The sequence below is a fragment of the Ranitomeya variabilis genome, chromosome 6, assembly GCF_051348905.1.
Source record: "Ranitomeya variabilis isolate aRanVar5 chromosome 6, aRanVar5.hap1, whole genome shotgun sequence".
Taxonomy (NCBI): domain Eukaryota; kingdom Metazoa; phylum Chordata; class Amphibia; order Anura; family Dendrobatidae; genus Ranitomeya; species Ranitomeya variabilis.
Genome location: NC_135237.1, coordinates 519,600,549 through 519,620,334, shown reverse-complemented (window position 1 = coordinate 519,620,334; position 19,786 = coordinate 519,600,549). Strand labels below are relative to the sequence as shown.

The window sequence follows — 19,786 nt, the reverse complement described above, 5'->3', positions numbered from 1 at the left end:
GTCTTGGCCACGTGCCCATTGGTATTTTGTTTTCGCAATAGAGTTCTTTATAGGCCTTGGATAAACACTAGTGCAAATTGTTACAAAATTAAAAAAGCGTCACATATAATGATTGACCTTTTTCTTTTTTTCTGTAAGAATCCTGAGGACTGTGTGTGGGGTCTTTAATGGGGATAAACGCAGATCTAATAGTTCACCTATACACAGGCTTGGTCAGTGCTGTAGACTGGACTTGCCCTTTAAAGTTGTCCATGGTTTTTTTTTTTCTTGGCCATACCTGACATCCTTGGTGGCATCTTTCTGCATACCAGGGACTACGGCCTATCTGGAACCAAAACGCTAATGTGAACAGGGCCGATTTCAATATTTTCCCTGCATTTGATGCTGATTTGTGTTTTTATAACATTCGATGTGTTATTTTATTAGTGTTTTTAATTGTTTGTTCTCCGACAGGCACATTTGTCATGGGACTGGGTGCACAGTCTCTACAGGGATGGTTGTCCGGGCTGCTGCTGTGTCTGCTCAGTGTGGCTGGTGAGTACCAAAACTGTATGGTTTATTATCCGTCTTCACTAGAGATGAGCAAAAAGATCTGAGCTACCCTGGTCTGACATCCACTTCAGTCTTCCATGACACCCAGACCAGGACATTGTTCACTTCTGTGGCGGCAATCTTCTTTCCGGCACACAAGGCACCTCCACCGCTTTCTAGTCCTCCGAATGTTCCTCATGACACTGATGAGGAACGGTAATGTGAGGCTCACAAATTAAAGGGCTCTAGGTGTCCTGTGAAGGGATTTCTGGAGCTCCAAAAAGAAAAATCTTAAAATGAGTCAGAAGGAGGTATCCCTTGTATCCGGAGCCAAGACTCCAGCAGCTCACAGTGTTTTGATGCCCTCATTATTGGTCACTGCATGTTCATCTTCTTTGATCACTCGGGCTTTGTGGCTAGATAGAGGTAGATGGCCAAATCTCCATGTCCTGAAGGGTGTTCCACATGCCAACTCTCTGAGATGCCTCCTCGTCTTAGTGTAATCCATAGTGCCGGAGGTTCAGTGCCGTTGTGGATGAGGTCCCTTCTAGATGTCCAGCGTCAGTCATGCCCAGCAGTCTCCCCACCGTTAGAGGGTCCCGTGGAGAGAATACTGTTGGCAAGCTAAAATGAGTTGGCTCTTGCTTTCACTTGGATCAATCACTGTTCAGTTTCATATTAAAGTGACTTTGCCCTGAAACCCCTAGTGACAGATGTACTTCTGGGATGACATTTGCTTTGCCTCTTGCTTCCGGCACAGTTGCTGCATGGATCGGTTTTATAAGTTCAGAGCATTGGAATTCTTAAATGTTTATTTTCATAGATTTTGTCCATTTTTACAAAGAATTACTGTGTGAGATGTGTCCAGTAATCTCTACCCATGCATAACAATGTATGGGCTGTCCGCCTCTAACATCAGTGGTAAACTATTAGGCCGGGATCACACATGCGAGAAACTCGTCCGTGTCTCGCATGTGAAACCCAAGCTCTGGCGCCATGTGTTCCTATGCGGCCGCACGCTCCGCTCCACAGTGCCGGCGCCAGAGCTTGGGTTTCACATGCGAGACACGGACGTGTTTCTCGCATGTGTGATCCCGGCCTTATTGTGCATGTCCGTCTGGAGTACGGTCCGTATCAGCTGTGGATCTCCTGGCCTGTGGTCTCCATCCTCATAGACATGTACGGCAGTCTGTGAATAGCCCCACAGGTTATAATGGGTATTTCTGAAAAATACAGGGAGAACGCTTACATGCAACACTGGTGTCTGAATGAGGCCCTAGTCTGCATTCACATAGATCTGTTACATCATGATTACTTTTTATGAGCCCATTGCAAACAAATGGATCAGTTTCCCCATTAGGTTAAGTTCCCACAATGAGTTTTTGGAGAGGTTTTTAATGCTGCATATTGTCGCTGCACATGTCAATTTCTCTTATGGATGCGCTGAGTTTTATGTGCAGATATTCCGCATAGAATTATGATTGATTAAAAAAAAAAAAACCTCGGCAGACACATGGAGCCACCTATGATTGTATCAATAAAGTTTTATCAAGGCCATATAACGGGAAGTGTAAAAAAAAAACAAAAAAAAAAAAAAACGCTAGTAACTGAAGGGTGCTTTCGCATTGCATTTAGTCACCTGTCCGGTGGTCCCGTCAGGGCTTGTGTCCAAACCCCCTCACAAAATGGGATTCAGGAGTATAGGCTGACAGGGCTATAGACTTTAATGGTGCTTAGTCGACATGCGCACTCTTGTGCATCAGTTTCGGCATGTTCACCCTGTCATAGACTGCATTGCAGGGTCCGCCTCCAGTATAGAATCATAGAATGTTAGAGTTGGAAGGGACCTCCAGGGTCATCGTGTCCAACCCCCTGCTCAATGCAGGATTCACTAAATCATCCCAGGCAGATGTCTGTCCAGCCTCTGTTTGAAGACTTCCATTGAAGGAGAACTCACCACCTCTCGTGGTAGCCTGTTCCACTCATTGATCACCCTCACTGTCAAAAAGTTTGTTTTTTTTCTAATATCTAATGTGTCTCCTCCCTTTCAGTTTCATCCCATTGCTTCTGGTCTTGTAGGTGTATACGCACAAAAATAATGCCCGACAGGGCACACGTTCACTCTGTCAGTGCATGCGCCTGGATTGCAGGAGGTTCGGACATTTAGCCCCGATGGGACCATCGAACAGGTGACTAAACAAAATAATTTAGCTAAATGCTACATCATCAAAAACTCCCCCAACTCCTCATCCTGTGAATTTGGCCTTAATGTGCGCTGCTGTCACGTTTGTGGTTACCTAACTTCAGCGGCCGCTCTATGTATTGTATGCCGCAGTTTTGGAAAATTTGCAAAAACTCTGATTTTCCAAATCCCCTGATGTTTTGCTTTTTTTTTTTTTTTTTTTTTAACTATTGCAAAGAACAATGGTTAGTGAACTCAATCTCCTACTTCTGTGTCCTGTGGAGAGAAGGGGAAAAAAAAAATCCTTTCTTGAGTGTCACTCTCTTGGGAATAAATAACTGACCAATGCTGCATTACCTTTCATGGCAAATGTAGCAGCTCCTCACCGTGCCCATGATACTGTCCGTCTGCTGTAATCCTGTCCCGGCACCAGTCACATCGGGGCCATGGGGGGTTCAGCCGTGTCTTTCCAGGTGGCAGCCGGTGGTTTGTCTCTTCGTGTTTCTGGGCACAGCTGAATGGGAGGAAATGCGACTTCTGTGTGTGGGGAAACCACAGACTGAACGAAATGTCTGCTGCGAGTTACAACACATGGTGACATGTCGGCTGTCGTGGGGGGAGCGTTAGTGTGAACAGCCGGGGTCCTGATGCTTCAGGCCTCGCATTGTGGTGTGAGGGTAAAGTGTGGTGCCGTAATGACAGACTATTGGTGTACGAGTCCGTAGAGGTCTATAGAAGAGACTGCTGGGATCGCGCCATCCCAGATACCGGTGGGCAGGGATGTAGGGATCTGTGGCGACATCTCCAGGACTTGAGGTAATTTCAGTCACAAACCTTCATGGTGAGCCCCGATTCATCAGTGTTCTTGATAGAATTCTGTAGTAAAATACGTCTATATGAAGTAACCTTTCTGTGCAGTGCGGCGTTTCATTTTTGTGTATTTTGGCATTTTCGCAGCAGTTTTGGGGCGGCTCGGCCAACACTGATGTGGCGAGGCATGGTGACTCTTGTCTACTTGATAACGAGCTGACCCGAGCAAGATTTGTGGCAAGGTGCACGGAGGCGCACGCTACTTAAGACGCCTTTGGCTCCAACATGTCCCCTCATCAATACTACCACTAACAACTCTATGAATCGGGGGGCCTGAGAACATGCAAATAAAAAGGGTGGATTGGCCACAAACTCCTTATTTTCTCATATGTAGTTAATGTGGTGAAATTTAGTGTTTCCCTAGCAAACCGGCATGTAGGACAAGGATTGTGCTGCTGGTTGTCAGGGCTTAAAATCTCAGCGCATGTACCCGAAACGTCCCCCTTCCCTGGGACCTGCACCTTCATGGTTTCTGTATCAACAGCCTCCTCCACTCATTCTCTGTGGCCGCCACCTAACCAGCCTGAGGGTCCCATGTCTAGAAGGCCCTTCCAGTCATAGATATTTATGGCCTCTTCGTAGCTGTAATACCCCTTTTATTTTCGCACTTTATAACCTCTTTATCAGGGGACTGAACGTAAAGAGATCCCAGTATGTAAATGGTTATTGTCCGTATGCACTAAAACATCTGTCTTATAGCGTTATTTCCACACAAAAAAAACAATTTTTCTATAAGTCATAGGATAGGGGGGTTCTACCATTGGGCCCCCCAGTGATGTCGAGATTGGGTTGGAGGTGAAGCATGTGCACCTAAGCTCTATACAAGACCTGGCTGCAGAGGCCAATTCTAGGGGGATCCAGAGACTGATACTCAGGATTACTGGGGGGCACAGCTGGCAGAACTCCCTCATCACTCGGCTTATCCTTTCAGAGGAAGGGAAGTTGCCTGTGTGGGTTTTTTTTTTTTTTTTTTTTTAAAGTTGACTTTAGTCTGGTTCTCACAGCATTAGTCCAGCATGCGAAATCCCAAATTCTTCAGCTTGAATAAGAAGAATCCCTTTAAGGACTAGATTACAGTGGATCGGAGCATGTGCTCTCCATTACCATATTAGTGGAAGGAATGTCTGCTTTGGACAACCTCATCAGTGACATGTAAAATGTGTCCGTGGATGAGAGGCTTTGTTTTCCATATTGTTTCTGGCCGTTGAACTGTGGAAGTTTAATGGGGCTTCTTCCCACTAGAGTTCAGCCGCTGTTCAGCCATGACGCTGTCCAGTGAGGGCCGTCTGGGCTTCTCCCTGTGTTTCCCATAACACCATGTCTGGAATTTATCATCGATGTTCCTTCCAGACTTCCCTCTGCTTCTACTGAACTTTCTGTATGACTCTGCCTTCCAGGTTATGGAATTCCCATAACGTGTTGTGTGTGTGGTGTTTTTTTTTTTTTTTTTTTTTTTATGTTCTTCTCCTAATCACTTACTGTTATGTTCACGCGCAGTATCTTCGCAGAGTTTTTTTTTTTTTCCTGCAAGTTTTGCAGTATTTTACAGTCGCTTGCATGTGACCTGTCTATACTACGCTTATAATAAAGTTGTTTTATTTACCAAAAATCAGCAAAACCCATTTGGTTTTGTTTTTGTTTTTCCACATTTTCATTTTTCTACGGGTAAAAAAAAAAAAAAAAAAAGGCTGCAAAAGAATTGACACACTGCATATTTTTAAAAAAACACCCCTGTTCTCAAATTCTATCAGGAAAATAAAACCAAGCGTGTCCAGGAGATGTCTGAAATTTGTCTGGTTCTACAAGACTGATTTCACAGCGTGTGCTGTGGTGTGTTTTTTTTTTTTTTTTTTTTTTTTTTTTTTTTTTCTTCTTACACATTTTTCGTGTGTGTTCCCCGAGATGTGACATCTTGCTGTGACAGTAAAAAAAAAAAATTGCTTTTTAACTTGCAGAAACGTAACATGTAAGCATAGCTTTAAAAGTTGCTTCTCTTATAGAGAAATAAACTGGTTAATAAAACTGCTGCGTGTGAACACAGCCAAGGTGTAAAACAATTGTGTGGCGTAGTAGTAGACATCCAAACCACTCGTGCCCCAATACAAACCATTATATTTAAAATGTATTTGTATGTTGTTGTTTTCGGGACTTGCTTATGGAGTTATGGAATTGCATATGGATTGCACAACTTTTAACTAATTTTCATCCATGTACCATCCTTGTCTGTGTTTTTTTTTTTTTTTTTTTTTTTTTTTTTTTCTTAATTGTGTGACATTTGCTTTCATACGTCTAATTAAAAAAAAATAATTGTTTCCTAAATTAATAGTAATGTTTCCTCTAAAAATGGCTGCCAAATGGATGTTCTGTGTTGGATTTGATTTTTCAGGTCTATGGGTGAGTGTGACACATCAGACTGCACTCAAATGTCATCAGAGTGCAGTCATATGTACGCTCAGACGGTGGAGAAATTTAAGTTCTCCATCTTCTCCTCACATGCGAGAGAATCATGACACTTGACTCAAACACTGACCATGCTGAGTGTCATTACCATAATCAGCCCGATAAGTGCATGAGAGAATCTACGGCAGTGTGAGTGCACTAAGGGCTCATACTCACTGGCGAGAAACTCGAATGAGTCTCTCACATCAATACCTGGCACTGCCGCCGACACTCAGATCAGAAGCAGATAAATTTGTGCTGCTTTCCACTAAGTGTCTTCTTACTCCAGTGCTGGATTCAGATCCGCACTGCTCAGTACTGTACAAAATTACAGACCTCTCCATTCTTTGTAAGAGGGAAGACTTGCAAAATCGGCAGCATGTCAAATACTTATTTTCCCCACTGTAGCTTAGTTAGGTCTGATAAATATGGAGTCGCAGTTTCACAGTCCTCCTAAATTTACGCTAACATCAGGTTTGTTTCTCTTGCTGTCTGTTCGGGTCCTTTACTGTCTCTAGATCCTAACACCAATAATGTATCCTAGTGTGGTTAACCAACCATAATGAATAAATACCTACAAACAAAGGCACCACAATCATAGTATTAAAAAGTTTAACTTTATTAATAACACATAAACCACAAAGTGGTCATAAAATTGCCAAATCCGGCAAGGGTGAGACAGAACAAACACACGACAATGGTGGACAGAACAAACCTGGAAATAACATTAAAACATACGTAAACACTTAATATGATATTATGCAAAACAGATGGGAACAAGGTAATTTAAACACATGGCATGGCAGCATAGTCTGATATAGTGGCAAACATGATAACTATAATATTGCACATAATACCGATAAGCAAAGTGAAAGTCACAAGGCTTTAAGTAACCATACAAATCGGTCCAAAAGCAGCATGTAAGCCGCCATTGCTAAACATATAAGTCGCCAACAGCTACCTAAGAAGCACGTGTTTTACCCAAATGTAAAGGGATCCAGGAGTCCACCACACCCGACGGGGTCGGACCCCGGACGAAGCATTTCTATGCGAAACGCGCGTCGGGTGTGGTGGACTCCTGGATCCCTTTACATTTGGGTAAAACACGTGCTTCTTAGGTAGCTGTTGGCGACTTATATGTTTAGCAATGGCGGCTTACATGCTGCTTTTGGACCGATTTGTATGGTTACTTAAAGCCTTGTGACTTTCACTTTGCTTATCGGTATTATGTGCAATATTATAGTTATCATGTTTGCCACTATATCAGACTATGCTGCCATGCCATGTGTTTAAATTACCTTGTTCCCATCTGTTTTGCATAATATCATATTAAGTGTTTACGTATGTTTTAATGTTATTTCCAGGTTTGTTCTGTCCACCATTGTCGTGTGTTTGTTCTGTCTCACCCTTGCCGGATTTGGCAATTTTATGACCACTTTGTGGTTTATGTGTTATTAATAAAGTTAAACTTTTTAATACTATGATTGTGGTGCCTTTGTTTGTAGGTATTTTGTCTCTAGATCCTGTATAAATGATTGCCTCACTTGGAAATCAAAATTTATTTATTTTTTCGCTACCTCCTGGCATGTCGTCTTTAAGAAGGCTTATTTCGTGAGCGATTTACAGCAAAATGGTCAATGCCCGAAAAGTTACATTACTGCAACAGGAGAGCGGTCAAATTGAAGTGAATAAAATGTGATGCTGCCGGACCATTACACACAGCGCCCGCGATCTGCCGGCTTTTTGTTCTACACTTGTGAGGACAGTTGACTGCTTTCTTCTCAGATTCTTGATTTCACTACTAGACCTCGAGGCATCAGATTTGTGTAAGATGGTTAGCAACGTTACAGCGCACTCACTTTACCACACGTGAGGTTTGTGTGGGGGGTTTTTTTACGCTTGGCTGTTGTGTGTGTTTTGTTTCGTTTTTTATTTGATTAGTTCAACCATTTTTTATTAACTTATTTTTTTTTTTTTTTTTTTTTTAGTGTAAGTCAGTATGATATATCGGGCTTCCTTTAAAGAAAGCTTCCATGTAAAAGTCATTAAAGTGAGGCTGGTTGATGCTACGTGCAGCGTCTGAGGAGGTCGTCCATGATACAGGACTTCTTTGGCGGCCTTAAAAGTGACACTGACTGCTCTTCAGGACCTACATAACTTGTACAAGGTTTACCACTACTATTAAAGGGATAATTTTAACTAATATTGTTAGCATACAATACTATAATATGCTGCAATAATGTGATCAGCCATGGGATGGGGGGGTGCTGATCTTAGAGCCCTGCCGATCACTGGAACAAAAGGACCAGGGTTATTTCCACGTCATCCCTGTTCTGCGGCGGGGGGCTCGTTCCCTGTACAAACAGTTGGGCTACAGGACCCCTGATGTCTCATTTTTGTGATCGGGGGACTGGGAGGTCTTGACAATCAAGTTGCCACGTATCATAGTATTGTCGTAACGCACCGCTCCTTCACTCTGTCAGATAATTGGGATGTGAGCTGTTTGTGTTGATGGACCCTAGTGATGTACTATTGCTTAGTATTGTAGGGAAGTCTTAATTCCATCTTTAGGCTATATGCACATGAAAAAGTGCCCCATAAAACATTCTTGTTCACAATTTTTCATCTCTCCTGCCACTTCTTTTAATCACTTTGAGGTTCGGGAAGCTCTTAACTTAAGTGGCCTTCTCATTCTCCAGGCAGTTTTTGCTCAGAAGCTACATACTCTCCATACTTGACAGTATAGCAATAAAGATGCCGGTGGTGCAGATGCTCCTTAAGAATGGCGGTAAAGCCACCTCAGGGAAAACTATCGCCGGTGCTTTCCTGAAGCGGCTTCACCTGGGGGAAAACTGGACCACTGAAAGATGCTTTGGAAATTGCAGCCTATCCATTGGATGAGTGATGACTTTTTGGTGGGCGTCTGTCCTCTGGAACCCCGTGGAGCCCTGTCTGAATGGTGCGCTGCCCGGGTGTGTGCGCACTACAACTTCATCCTTTACGGGACTTGAGGAAAAGGCCTCACTGTACTTGCCTATATCTGACAATCAGGAAGAGCTATGGTGTTCACGTCCAGCCACCGCTCCCTTCTGACAGGATTCTCTTCTCTGGATCTTTTTTTTTTTTTTCTTCAATCAGCAAATTATCACCTATTGTATGGACAGATGATGACCCCTAAAGATGGGAATAGCCCTTTATGGTCCCTTGTTGTCACTCGTTTTGTTCATAACTAATTTATCAGCATGAATAAAGGAGAAGATCACATTTTGCTTTTTAGGTTCCAGATATTTAGAAACTCTTCGGTCAGGTGACCTTAATTTGTGGCTTGTAACTTCCCGAAAATAGGCACAAATATCGAGACTGTTCTCAGAAGAATGCGTGAGTGGGTTTGATTCGAGCCAAATATTTGACCAACTACATGGAAGTTTTGATATACCGTAATCAGAAGGACTACAAGCTCACCATAGACAAGGACAACTCGTATGAAGAGCTCTACCAGCTTCCACTCCCCAAACATTGCCTTTGTTTCTTGAGGGGGTTGTCTTGAATTAGAAAAACATGGTTGCTTCAAGAAACAGCTTCATCTGTCCATAGTTTGTGAGATATTGCTGCTTCCTGTTGGAAATCTAGAAACCTGTATATTTTGGCCCGTGTACACATGGGAGGGTTTTGTTTTGTTTTTTAGTTTCCTTTCATTTCTCCTCATTACGTATCATGCAGCTGGTGTGCTTGAAATAAAAATCACTTCTGTTCTTGACAGACTTTCTGTTTAGCTGTTTTATAAAACCACTTTGCTGGTGAAATGCTCAGTCTTTTGGCCTCTCCCCCCCCCCCCTTTTTTTTTTTTTTTAAGTGGTTCCAGATGTAATCCACTCCTTACCAGGCACTGTCCAGTCAGAACAAGAAAAAAGCTTCCAAAATTCTTCAAAACCACCCTGAGAAACAGAGGAGGCAAAAAGGAAAAAAAATTGCCCAAAGAAATTATTCCTGATGCCTTGTGCTCAAACTGTATTTGTTTTATGTGCTTTTTATTGCCTTTTTGGCACTGCATTATTTTTCTTTTTTTATATAAAATGTTTTTATCTCCTGGTATTTGGCTTTGACAACTTCATTGATATATTCTTGATTTACATGTGTTTTTAGTGAGTTTCTCCAGTAAAACACTGTTTTGTTTTTGTTTGTTTTTTTGTGCAGCAGTGTGAACCTAAGGGAAGGGTGTGTTCACACAAAGTTGTTGTGGTACTTTTTTTTTTTTTTGTTTTTTTTTTTTTTGTTTTCCCTTTTGTTGTTCTTTGTGTGTGTTTTGTTTCCTGAGCTTTTGAGGGGAAACTCCCCAAGATTTTGAAGTTTCCTTCAGGGATGTGGAGTTGCTAAGCCAAACCTCTCACGCACCTCAATTTCCCCAACCCCACAGCACTGGTCACTACTGAGCATGTGCATAAAGTGCAGCACAGATTCATCTCCACTAAAAGACGAGATCCTTAGATCTGAAACTGAGCAGACATAACTTTCCAAAATTATTAAGAAGACATTTACAGCACATCTGCATTGTACAACTTTATTAATTTATTAGGTATTTTAGGAGTCGGTCCATTTAATGCCGACACCGACTCCACAGCTCTGATTACCATTCCATCAGCTCACTAAAAAGATTGTAATAGCCCTTAGGCTCCTTTTACACATCAGGTTTTTGGCATCGGGCATAATCCGGTGAATTTTTCAAAAGATTTTTCTTCCCACCGGATCCTTTTTTTTTTTTTTTTTTTCCTCAGAGTTGTATTAGCTCCGGATTGCGCCTGATGTCCCAATCTTTCATCCCTTTTTTTTTTCCCGGATCCGTCAAAAATTAGTTTTCCGGGGGACGGAGAAAACGTCCAGAGGAATGTTGTGTTTTGGTTTTTTTCTGTCCGTCGGAAAACCGCACAGTGACTGATCCGGCGATAAACATATGAAATGCAAGGAGAAATTGCCGAATCTGGCGATCGGATCCAGTTTTTAACAGAAATCATGCATTTTCCATTATGGAATCTCCCTCTCCCTGCACATCACCATGTCCTTGTCTGAGACGTGTCGTGGATCTTAGATTCCATCCTGAATCTTTTGCATCTGATCCACCTGTTTAGAGGTTTTAAACTTATAATCGTTCGGGAGTCCAGGTGTGAGTAGTGGCCCTTGCCTCTCTCTAAGGTGGGTACCGGGATGATTGCCTCTAACTTTAACAACTCTTGAATGTTTGTCCACATAGGGGAGTTTAAGAGAGGACAGGGTCTGGTTACTATGAATCATACTGGGGGAAGGCTGGAGAACTCTAGTTTGTACCCTTGAGCAATCACCTGCAGAATCCATGGATTTTTGGATATCTTCTGCCAACTCCCTAGAAATGTCTGTGACCGACCTCCCACCTTGATGTCATATATTTGGCTTTCCTGCACCTGTACCCGGGAAGATGGAGTCTCTATCCTTTCCACCCTTGGGATAAGACCACCTCCCAGTCTTCCATTTCCCCCTGTAGTCTGTCTTCTGACTAGGTCAGGGTCTACGAAAGGGCTGGTACTTTTTTAGTATTTTCCTCAGGGAACCCTTTCGTTTTGTCTGAGGCTTTTTCTAAAATGCCATCTAGAATAGGCCCAAACACTTTATTCCTGAAAATGGGATTCCACATAGTTTATTTTTTGATTGGATATCCCCTGACCAAGTCTTTAGCCAGGTAGCTCTTCTAGCCGCGTTGGACAAAGACTCACTTCTGGCCGCGAAGCGTACAGACTCTGCTGAAGCGTCCGCCATAAAGCCTGTTGCGAGTTTTAGCAATGGAAGGGATTTGAGAATAACATCTCTGGGCGTTTTTAGCTTTGAGATGTTCTTCCAAATCGTCCATCCATGGGTGCATGGACCGGGCTACCGATGTTGCAGCTATATTGGCCCGTATTATTGCTGCCGAGGATTCCCAAATTCTCCTGAGCAGTCAGTCTGCTTTGTGATCCATTGGATCCTATTAAAGCGGAGGAATCTTCAAATGGGATTGATGTCTTCTTTGCCAATGGAACATCAATCTTGGGAACTTCATCCCACACTTTAATATCCTCCAGATAATAAGGTAAACGGAGTCTGAAGTCTCTAGGCACTACTAGTCTCTTCTCCGCTTCCTGCCATTCTTTCAAAATCATGGCACGAATGATTGTTGACTGGAAATACTTTTGTGACTTGAGGATGTAAACCGCCAAACATTTCATCAGGAATCGGGGTTTCCTCTGGCGTGTCCTGTAACTGCATGGTGTTCCTAACTGCATGAGGAAGTTCATCTGTATCTGCTGACGAGAAGAGATATCTTTTCCCTCTACCCAATGATTCGTCTCTCCCTTCCTGGTCTGATTCTTCCGAATCCTCTTCCTCGGAAGAAGGACATGACTCTCTTGGTCTTTTCCGTGATGTTTGCGGTTCTGTCTGACTTGTCTGTGGAAGATTCAGGCTTGAGATGGATGCCTGAACCTCCTGACGGATCATTGTTCTCATACTGGTTAATAACGCAGTCTGTTCATCACCCACAATTTTAGATGTGCATGACTTGCATAGTGGCTTTCGCCAATTTTCTGGGAATTTAGAAGCACAAATACTCTTCCTGGATTTTTTCCTTTCAGGTGCAGGGATGGGAGGCTCTGCCTAGAACACATAGAGATACCAGTGTAGATAGGGAAGTAGGGGGAGGGTGAGAAGCATTGTGGTATGGCTTCGATTTAGCCCACTCATGTGCCCCTGTAGTTGATCTGTCCCATCAGGTCTGGCTGTCTCTTCCATAGCGGAGCTAGCTCAGCCGAGTGCTCCTTGTCAGGATGGCCGGCGGCATATAGACCCCCCTATAATGTTTATATAGGTTTTACCTGGTTGATCCTGCCCTCCTTACCGCATCCCTGCGGCTGACCGTGCTCCAAGGCCTCTCCTGAGGCCGGCGCTGCTGCTGGCGTCCCGCGCTCCGGTGCTTGCCGTGACCGGAAGTGACACGGCCGCTGGACCTGGAAGTGGCCACTGATGGAAGCGGTCTCCGGAGAAGAAAGCAGCCGCATGCTGGGAATCGGTTGCTGAGCTGGAAGCGACCGCCGCACTCACCCCCCAGCAGTCAGACGCCCGGACCGAGAGCCCCCTGTACGGAGGAAGCGGACCCGACCCCAGGAGCAGCGCTACACTGTGGAGGCTGAGGGACCCCCCATGGCACGTATCAGCAGCAGATAACTTGCGGTGGGGAAGGGAAAGGCTGGGCCCCCCGATCCCCACCATCTGCATAGCACCGTCGGAGGAAAAGCTTGCCATTCCTATCCACAGTGGGACAGGAAAAACACTGGTGGGTGGAGTGGGGAGGGTCCTTTTAACTGCTTGTTGTTCCTGTCCCACTGAGGGTAAGAAGGATGTCCTCCAATGGTACTGTCAGGTGGTGAACTGGAAAAAGATTTTTATTTGAAAATAATTTTCTCCTTCAAACTTTGCTTTCGTCACAGAATGTTCCCTTTTCCTCGAGCATGCATGGGGGTCCTCCGAGTATTTTTTTTTTAGTGCTCAGTTTGTTTTTCTTGCCGCAGCTGAATGATTTACATCTGTTAGCCAGCATAAGTACATGTGGGGGTTGCCTGGCTGCTAGGGAATCCCCACATGTACTTATGCTGGCTAACAGATGTAAATCATTCAGCTGCGGCAAGAAAAACTAAAACTCCGAGCACTAAAAAATACTCTGAGGACCCCCGAGCGTGCTCGAGAAATTTCGAGTAACGAGTATATTCGCTCATCACTATTGCAGACCTTTGGCATTCTAGCAGTTAATTTGTTGAGGTAATCTGGAGAAATTTCCCCCCATGCTTCCAGAAGCCCTTCCCACAGGTTGGTTTGGCTTGATGGGCACTTTTTGCGCACCATACGGTCAAGCTGCTCCCACAACAGCTCAATGGGGTTGAAATCTGGTGACTGCGCTGGCCACTCCATTACAGATAGAATACCAGCTGCCTGCTTCTTCCCTAAATAGTTCTTGCATAATTTGGAGGTGTGCTTTGGGTCATTGTCCTGTTGTAGGATGAATATGGCTCCAATCAAGCGCTGTCCACAGGGTATGGCATTGCAAAATGGAGTGATAGCCTTCCTTATTCAAAATCCCTTTATCTTGTACAAATCTCCCACTTTACCAGCAACAAAACAACCCCAGACCATCACATTACCTCCACCATGCTTGACAGATGGCGTCAGGCACTCTTCCAGCATCTTTTCAGTTGTTCTGTGTCTCACAAATGTTCTTCTGTGTGATCCAAACACCTCAAACTTGGATTTGTCTGTCCATAACACTTTTTTCCAATCTTCCTCTGTCCAATGTCTGTGTTGTTTTGCCCATATTAATCTTTTCCTTTTATTAGCCAGTCTCAGATATGGCTTTTTCTTTGCCACTCTGCCCTGAAGGCCAGCATCCCGGAGTCGCCTCTTCACTGTAGACGTTGACACTGGCGTTTTGCGTGTACTATTTAACCCCTTCCTGACATCCGACGTACTATCCCGTCGAGGTGGGGTGGGCCCGTATGACCGCCGACGGGATAGTACGTCCAGCGCGATCGGCGGCGCTCACGGGGGGAGCGCGGCCGATCGCGGCCGGGTGTCAGCTGCCTATCGCACGGACCGCTCCCGGCACATTAACCCCCGGCACACCGCGATCAAACATGATCGCGATGTGCTGGCGGTGCAGGGAAGCATCGCGCAGGGAGGGGGCTCCCTGCGGGCTTCCCTGAGCCCCCCGCAGCAACGCGATGTGATCGCGTTGCTGCGAGGGTCTTACCTCCCTCCCTGCCTGCTCCAGACCCGGATCCAAGATGGCCGCGGATCCGGGTCCTGCAGGGAGGGAGGTGGCTTCACAGAAGCCTGCTCAGAGCAGGCACTGTGAAGCAGCCTGCACTTCTCGCAGATCGGTGATCTGTCAGTGCTATGCAAACTGGCAGATCACCGATCTGTATTGTCCCCCCCTGGGGCAAAGTAAAAAAGTTAAAAAAAATTTTTCCTAATGTGTAAAAAAAAAAAAAAAAAAAAAATTCCCATAAATACATTTCTTTATCTAAATAATAAAAAAAAAAACAATAAAAGTACACACATTTAGTATCGCCGCGTCCGTAACGACCCGACCTATAAAACTGGCCCACTAGTTAACCCCTTCAGTAAGCACCGTAAGAAAAAAAAAAAACGAGGCAAAAAACAACGCTTTATTATCATACCGCCGAACAAAAAGTGGAATAACACGCGATCAAAAAGACAGATATAAATAACCATGGTACCGCTGAAAGCGTCATCTTGTCCCGCAAATAACGAGCCACCATACAGCATGATCAGCAAAAAATTTAAAAAGTTATAGTCCTGAGAATAAAGCGATGCAAAAATAATTATTTTTTCCATAAAATAGTTTTTATCGTATAAAAGCGCCAAAACATAAAAAAATAATATAAATGAGGTATCGCTGTAATCGTACTGACCCGACGAATAAAACTGCTTTATCAATTTTACCAAACGCGGAACGGTATAAACGCCTCTCCCAAAAGAAATTCATGAATAGCTGGTTTTTGGTCATTCTGCCTCACAAAAATCGGAATAAAAAGCGATCAAAAAATGTGACGTGCCCAAAAAGTTACCAATAAAAACGTCAACTCGTCCCACAAAAAACAAGACCTCACTTGACTCTGTGGACCAAAATATGGAAAATTTATAGCTCTCAAAATGTGGTAACGCAAAAAATATTTTTTGCAATAAAAAGCGTCTTTCAGTGTGTGACGGCTGCCAATCATAAAAATCCGCTAAAAAACTCGCTATGAAAGTAAATCAAACCCCCCTTCATCACCCCCTTAGTTAGGGAAAAATAAAAAAAATGTATTTATTTCCATTTTCCCATTAGGGTTAGGGTTGGGGCTAGGGTTAAGGCTACAGTTAGGGTTGGGGCTAAAGTTAGGGTTAGGGTTGGGGCTAAAGTTACGGTTAGGGTTTAGATTACATTTACGGTTGGGAATAGGGTTGGGATTAGGGTTAGGGGTGTGTCAGGGTTAGAGGTGTGGTTAGGGTTACTGTTGGGATTAGGGTTAGGGGTGTGTTTGGATTAGGGTTTCAGTTATAATTGGGGGGTTTCCACTGTTTCGGCACATCAGGGGCTCTCCAAACGCGACATGGCGTCCGATCTCAATTCCAGCCAATTCTGCGTTGAAAAAGTAAAACAGTGCTCCTTCCCTTCCGAGCTCTCCCGTGTGCCCAAACAGGGGTTTACCCCAACATATGGGGTATCAGCGTACTCAGGACAAATAGGACAACAATCTTTGGGGTCCAATTTCTCCTGTTACCCCTGGGAAAATACAAAACTGGGGGCTAAAAAATAATTTTTGTGGGAAAAAAAAGGATTTTTTATTTTCACGGCTCTGCGTTATAAACTGTAGTAACACTTGGGGGTTCAAAGTTCTTACAACACATCTAGATAAGTTCCTTGGGGGGTCTAGTTTCCAAAATGGGGTCACTTGTGCGGGGCTTCTACTGTTTAGGTACATTAGGGGCTCTGCAAACGCAATGTGACGCCTGCAGACCATTCCATCTAAGTCTGCATTCCAAATGGCGCTCCTTCACTTCCGAGCCCTTCCATGCGTCCAAACGGTGGTTCCCCCCCACATATGGGGTATCAGCGCACTCAGGACAAATTGGACACCAAATTTGGGGTCCAATTTCTCCTGTTACCCTCGGGAAAATACAAAACTGGGGGCTGAAAATAATTTTTGTGGGAAAAAAATTTTGTTTTATTTTTACGGCTCTGCATTATTAACTTCTGTGAAGCCCTTGGTGGGTCAAAGCGCTCAAAACACATTTAGATAAGTTCCTTAGGGGGTCTACTTTCCAAAATGGTGTCACTTGTGGGGGGTTTCAATGTTTACGCACATCAGGGGCTCTACAAACGCAACATGACGTCCCATCTCAATTCCTGTCAATTTTGCATTGAAAAGTCAAACGGCGCTCCTTCCCTTCCCTTCCGAGGTCTCCCATGCGCCCAAACAGTGGTTTATCCCCACATATGGGGTATCGGCGTACTCAGGACAAATTGTACAACAACTTTTGGGGTCCATTTTCTCCTGTTACCCTTGGTAAAATAAAACAAATTGGAGCTGAAGTAAATTTTTTGTGAAAAAAAGTTAAATGTTCATTTTTATTTAAACATTCCAAAAATTTCTGTGAAACACCTGAAGGGTTAATAAACTTCTTGAATGTGGTTTTGAGCACCTTGAGGGGTGCAGTTTTTAGAATGGTGTCACACTTGAGTATTTTCTATCATATAGACCCCTCAAAATGACTTCAAATGAGATGTGGTCCCTAAAAAAAAAAATGGTGTTGTAAAAATGAGAAATTGCTGGTCAACTTTTAACCCTTATAACTCCGTCACAAAAAAAAATTTTGGTTCCAAAATTGTGCTGATGTAAAGTAGACATGTGGGAAATGTTACTTATTAAGTATTTTGTGTGACATATCTCTGTGATTTAAGGGCATAAAAATTAAAAGTTGGAAAATTTCAAAATTTTCGCCAAATTTCCATATTTTTTTGCAAATAAACGCAGGTAATATCAAAGAAATTTTACCACTATCATGAAGTACAATATGTCACGAGAAAACAATGTCAGAATCGCCAAGATCCATTGAAGCGTTCCAGAGTTATAACCTCATAAAGGGACAGTGGTCAGAATTGTAAAAATTGACCCGGTCATTAACGTGCAAACCACCCTTGGGGGTGAAGGGGTTAATGAAGCTGCCAGTTGAGGACCTGTGAGGCATCGATTTCTCAAACTACAGTCTCTAATGTACGTGTCATTGCTCAGTTGTGCAGCCGGGCCTCCCACTTCTCTTTCTACTCTGGTTACTCTGGTGCTCTCCTCTAAAGGGAGTAGTACACGCCGTTGTAAGAAATCTTCAGCTTCTTGGCAATTTCTTGCATGGAATAGCTTTCATTTCTAAGAACAAGAATAGACTATCGAGTTTCACATGAAAGTTTTGGGGTTTTTTTCTGGCCATTTTGAAAGTTTAATGGAACCAGCAAATGTAATGTTCCAGATTCTCAACTAGCTCAAAGGAAGGTCAGGATTATAGGTTCTCTAATCAGCCAAACTGTTTTCAGCTGTGCTAGCATACGGTACTTGCACAAGGGTATTCTAACCATCCGTTAGCCTTCTTACACAGCAAACACAAAGTACCATAAGAACACTGGAGTGATGGTTGTTGGAAATAAGCCTCTATACACCTATGAAGGTATTGCATTACAAATCAGACGTTTGCAGCTAGAATAGTCATTTACCACATTAACAATGTATAGAGTATATTTCTGAATCCTTTAATGTTAGCTTCATTGGAAAAAAATGCTTTTCTTTCAAAAATGAGGAAACTTCTAAGTGACCATAAACTTTTGAACACTAGTGTATATCTTTAATTTCTTACTTTTTGACTTCTTTTGGAAATGCTTGTTGCGTAATTTCTACCCAAACTGCCTCTGGCAATAGGATGTGAAAGCTGAGATGCGATCTACTCGCTGACTGTGAGACCAGCAGAGGCCGGTGTATTGACACTCTCATTAAGCTGACTTCATCCAAGATCTGCTCCCAGATACCCGAGCCGTTCCCTTGTTCTAGTTGTGCTCTCTGACCCCCGAGAGCTGCCGCTCAGGTAGCTGGCATTTGTATTGTTACTCTCTCCACGATCCCAGGACAATGATTGAACGTCTTACATCCAAATGTCAAGTGATTTCTTGCGTGCAGGATGAGTCCTCGGTGTCTTCGTATGAGCCGGTATGTTAGCATTGTTTATTTGCCAGTTTTGGTGTTCGAGGGGGAAATTTATGAAGCCTCTCGATGCACTAGTTATTTTTTTGGGACTATGCTCCCTTGCCTATCTGAGGAAACTGCCACGCCGCCACAAAATATGACTTGCGGGAAGTTTGCTCGGCCTGGAAGCCGTAATTCCTCTCATTGAAAAAGGGTAATGGAAGACAATCTAAAGGCACCCCCCCCTCCCCCCATACAGATTAGGCTACTTTCACACTAGCGTCATTCGACGCACGTCGCAATGCATCGTTATGTAGAAAAAACGCATCCTGCAAAGTTGCCCGCAGGATGCGTTTTTTCTCCATAGACTTATACATAGCGACGCATTGCAACGGAGTGCCACACGTCGCAACCGTTGTGCATCGGTTGCGTCGTGTTTTGGCGGACCGTCGGCACAAAAAAAGTTACATGTAATGTTTTTTTGTGCGTCGTGTCCCCCATTTCCGACCGCGCTTGCGCAGCCGGAACTCCACCCCCTCCTCCCCGCTCAGCACACTGGGCAGCGGATGCGTCGTAAGACTGCATCCGCTGCCCATGTTGTGATTAATAACACACTGTCCGTCGGGCCGACGGTTTGCGACGGCCCGTACCGACGGACTAGTGTGAAAGTAGTCTTAGCTGTCGGGAATTCGATTACGCGCTCTCTCTGAATTTCACCCCACCACCATTCTCTGTGAAAACTGCTGTTAGACTCCTAGCAGTCTCTTACCTTTGTGGAGAACAACATGGTCATCCCTTGAAATTTTAACTGGCCGGATCAGAAATCGGGAGGACCCAATATGTAAATATTGGTGATGAGTGAGCGTGCTGGGATAAGGTGTTATCTGAGCATGCTCGGGTGTATATGGAGCATCTTCAGCATGGTCTAATATTATGTTAGTCCCTGGGGCTGCATGTCTCGCAGCTGTTCGACAGGCGC

General features: G+C 43.9%; 1 protein-coding gene across 2 annotated transcripts in view; it reads left to right on the top strand.

Annotated features, from left to right (window-relative positions):
- LRP12 (LDL receptor related protein 12) overlaps positions 1-19,786 on the top strand; it is a 90,690-nt gene that overhangs the window by 6,296 nt on the left and 64,608 nt on the right. For both annotated transcript variants that reach the window (XM_077271059.1, XM_077271060.1), the window contains exon 2: positions 454-534. In XM_077271059.1, the coding sequence (XP_077127174.1) occupies positions 454-534 (81 nt within the window). The remainder of the gene's footprint in view (positions 1-453; positions 535-19,786) is intronic.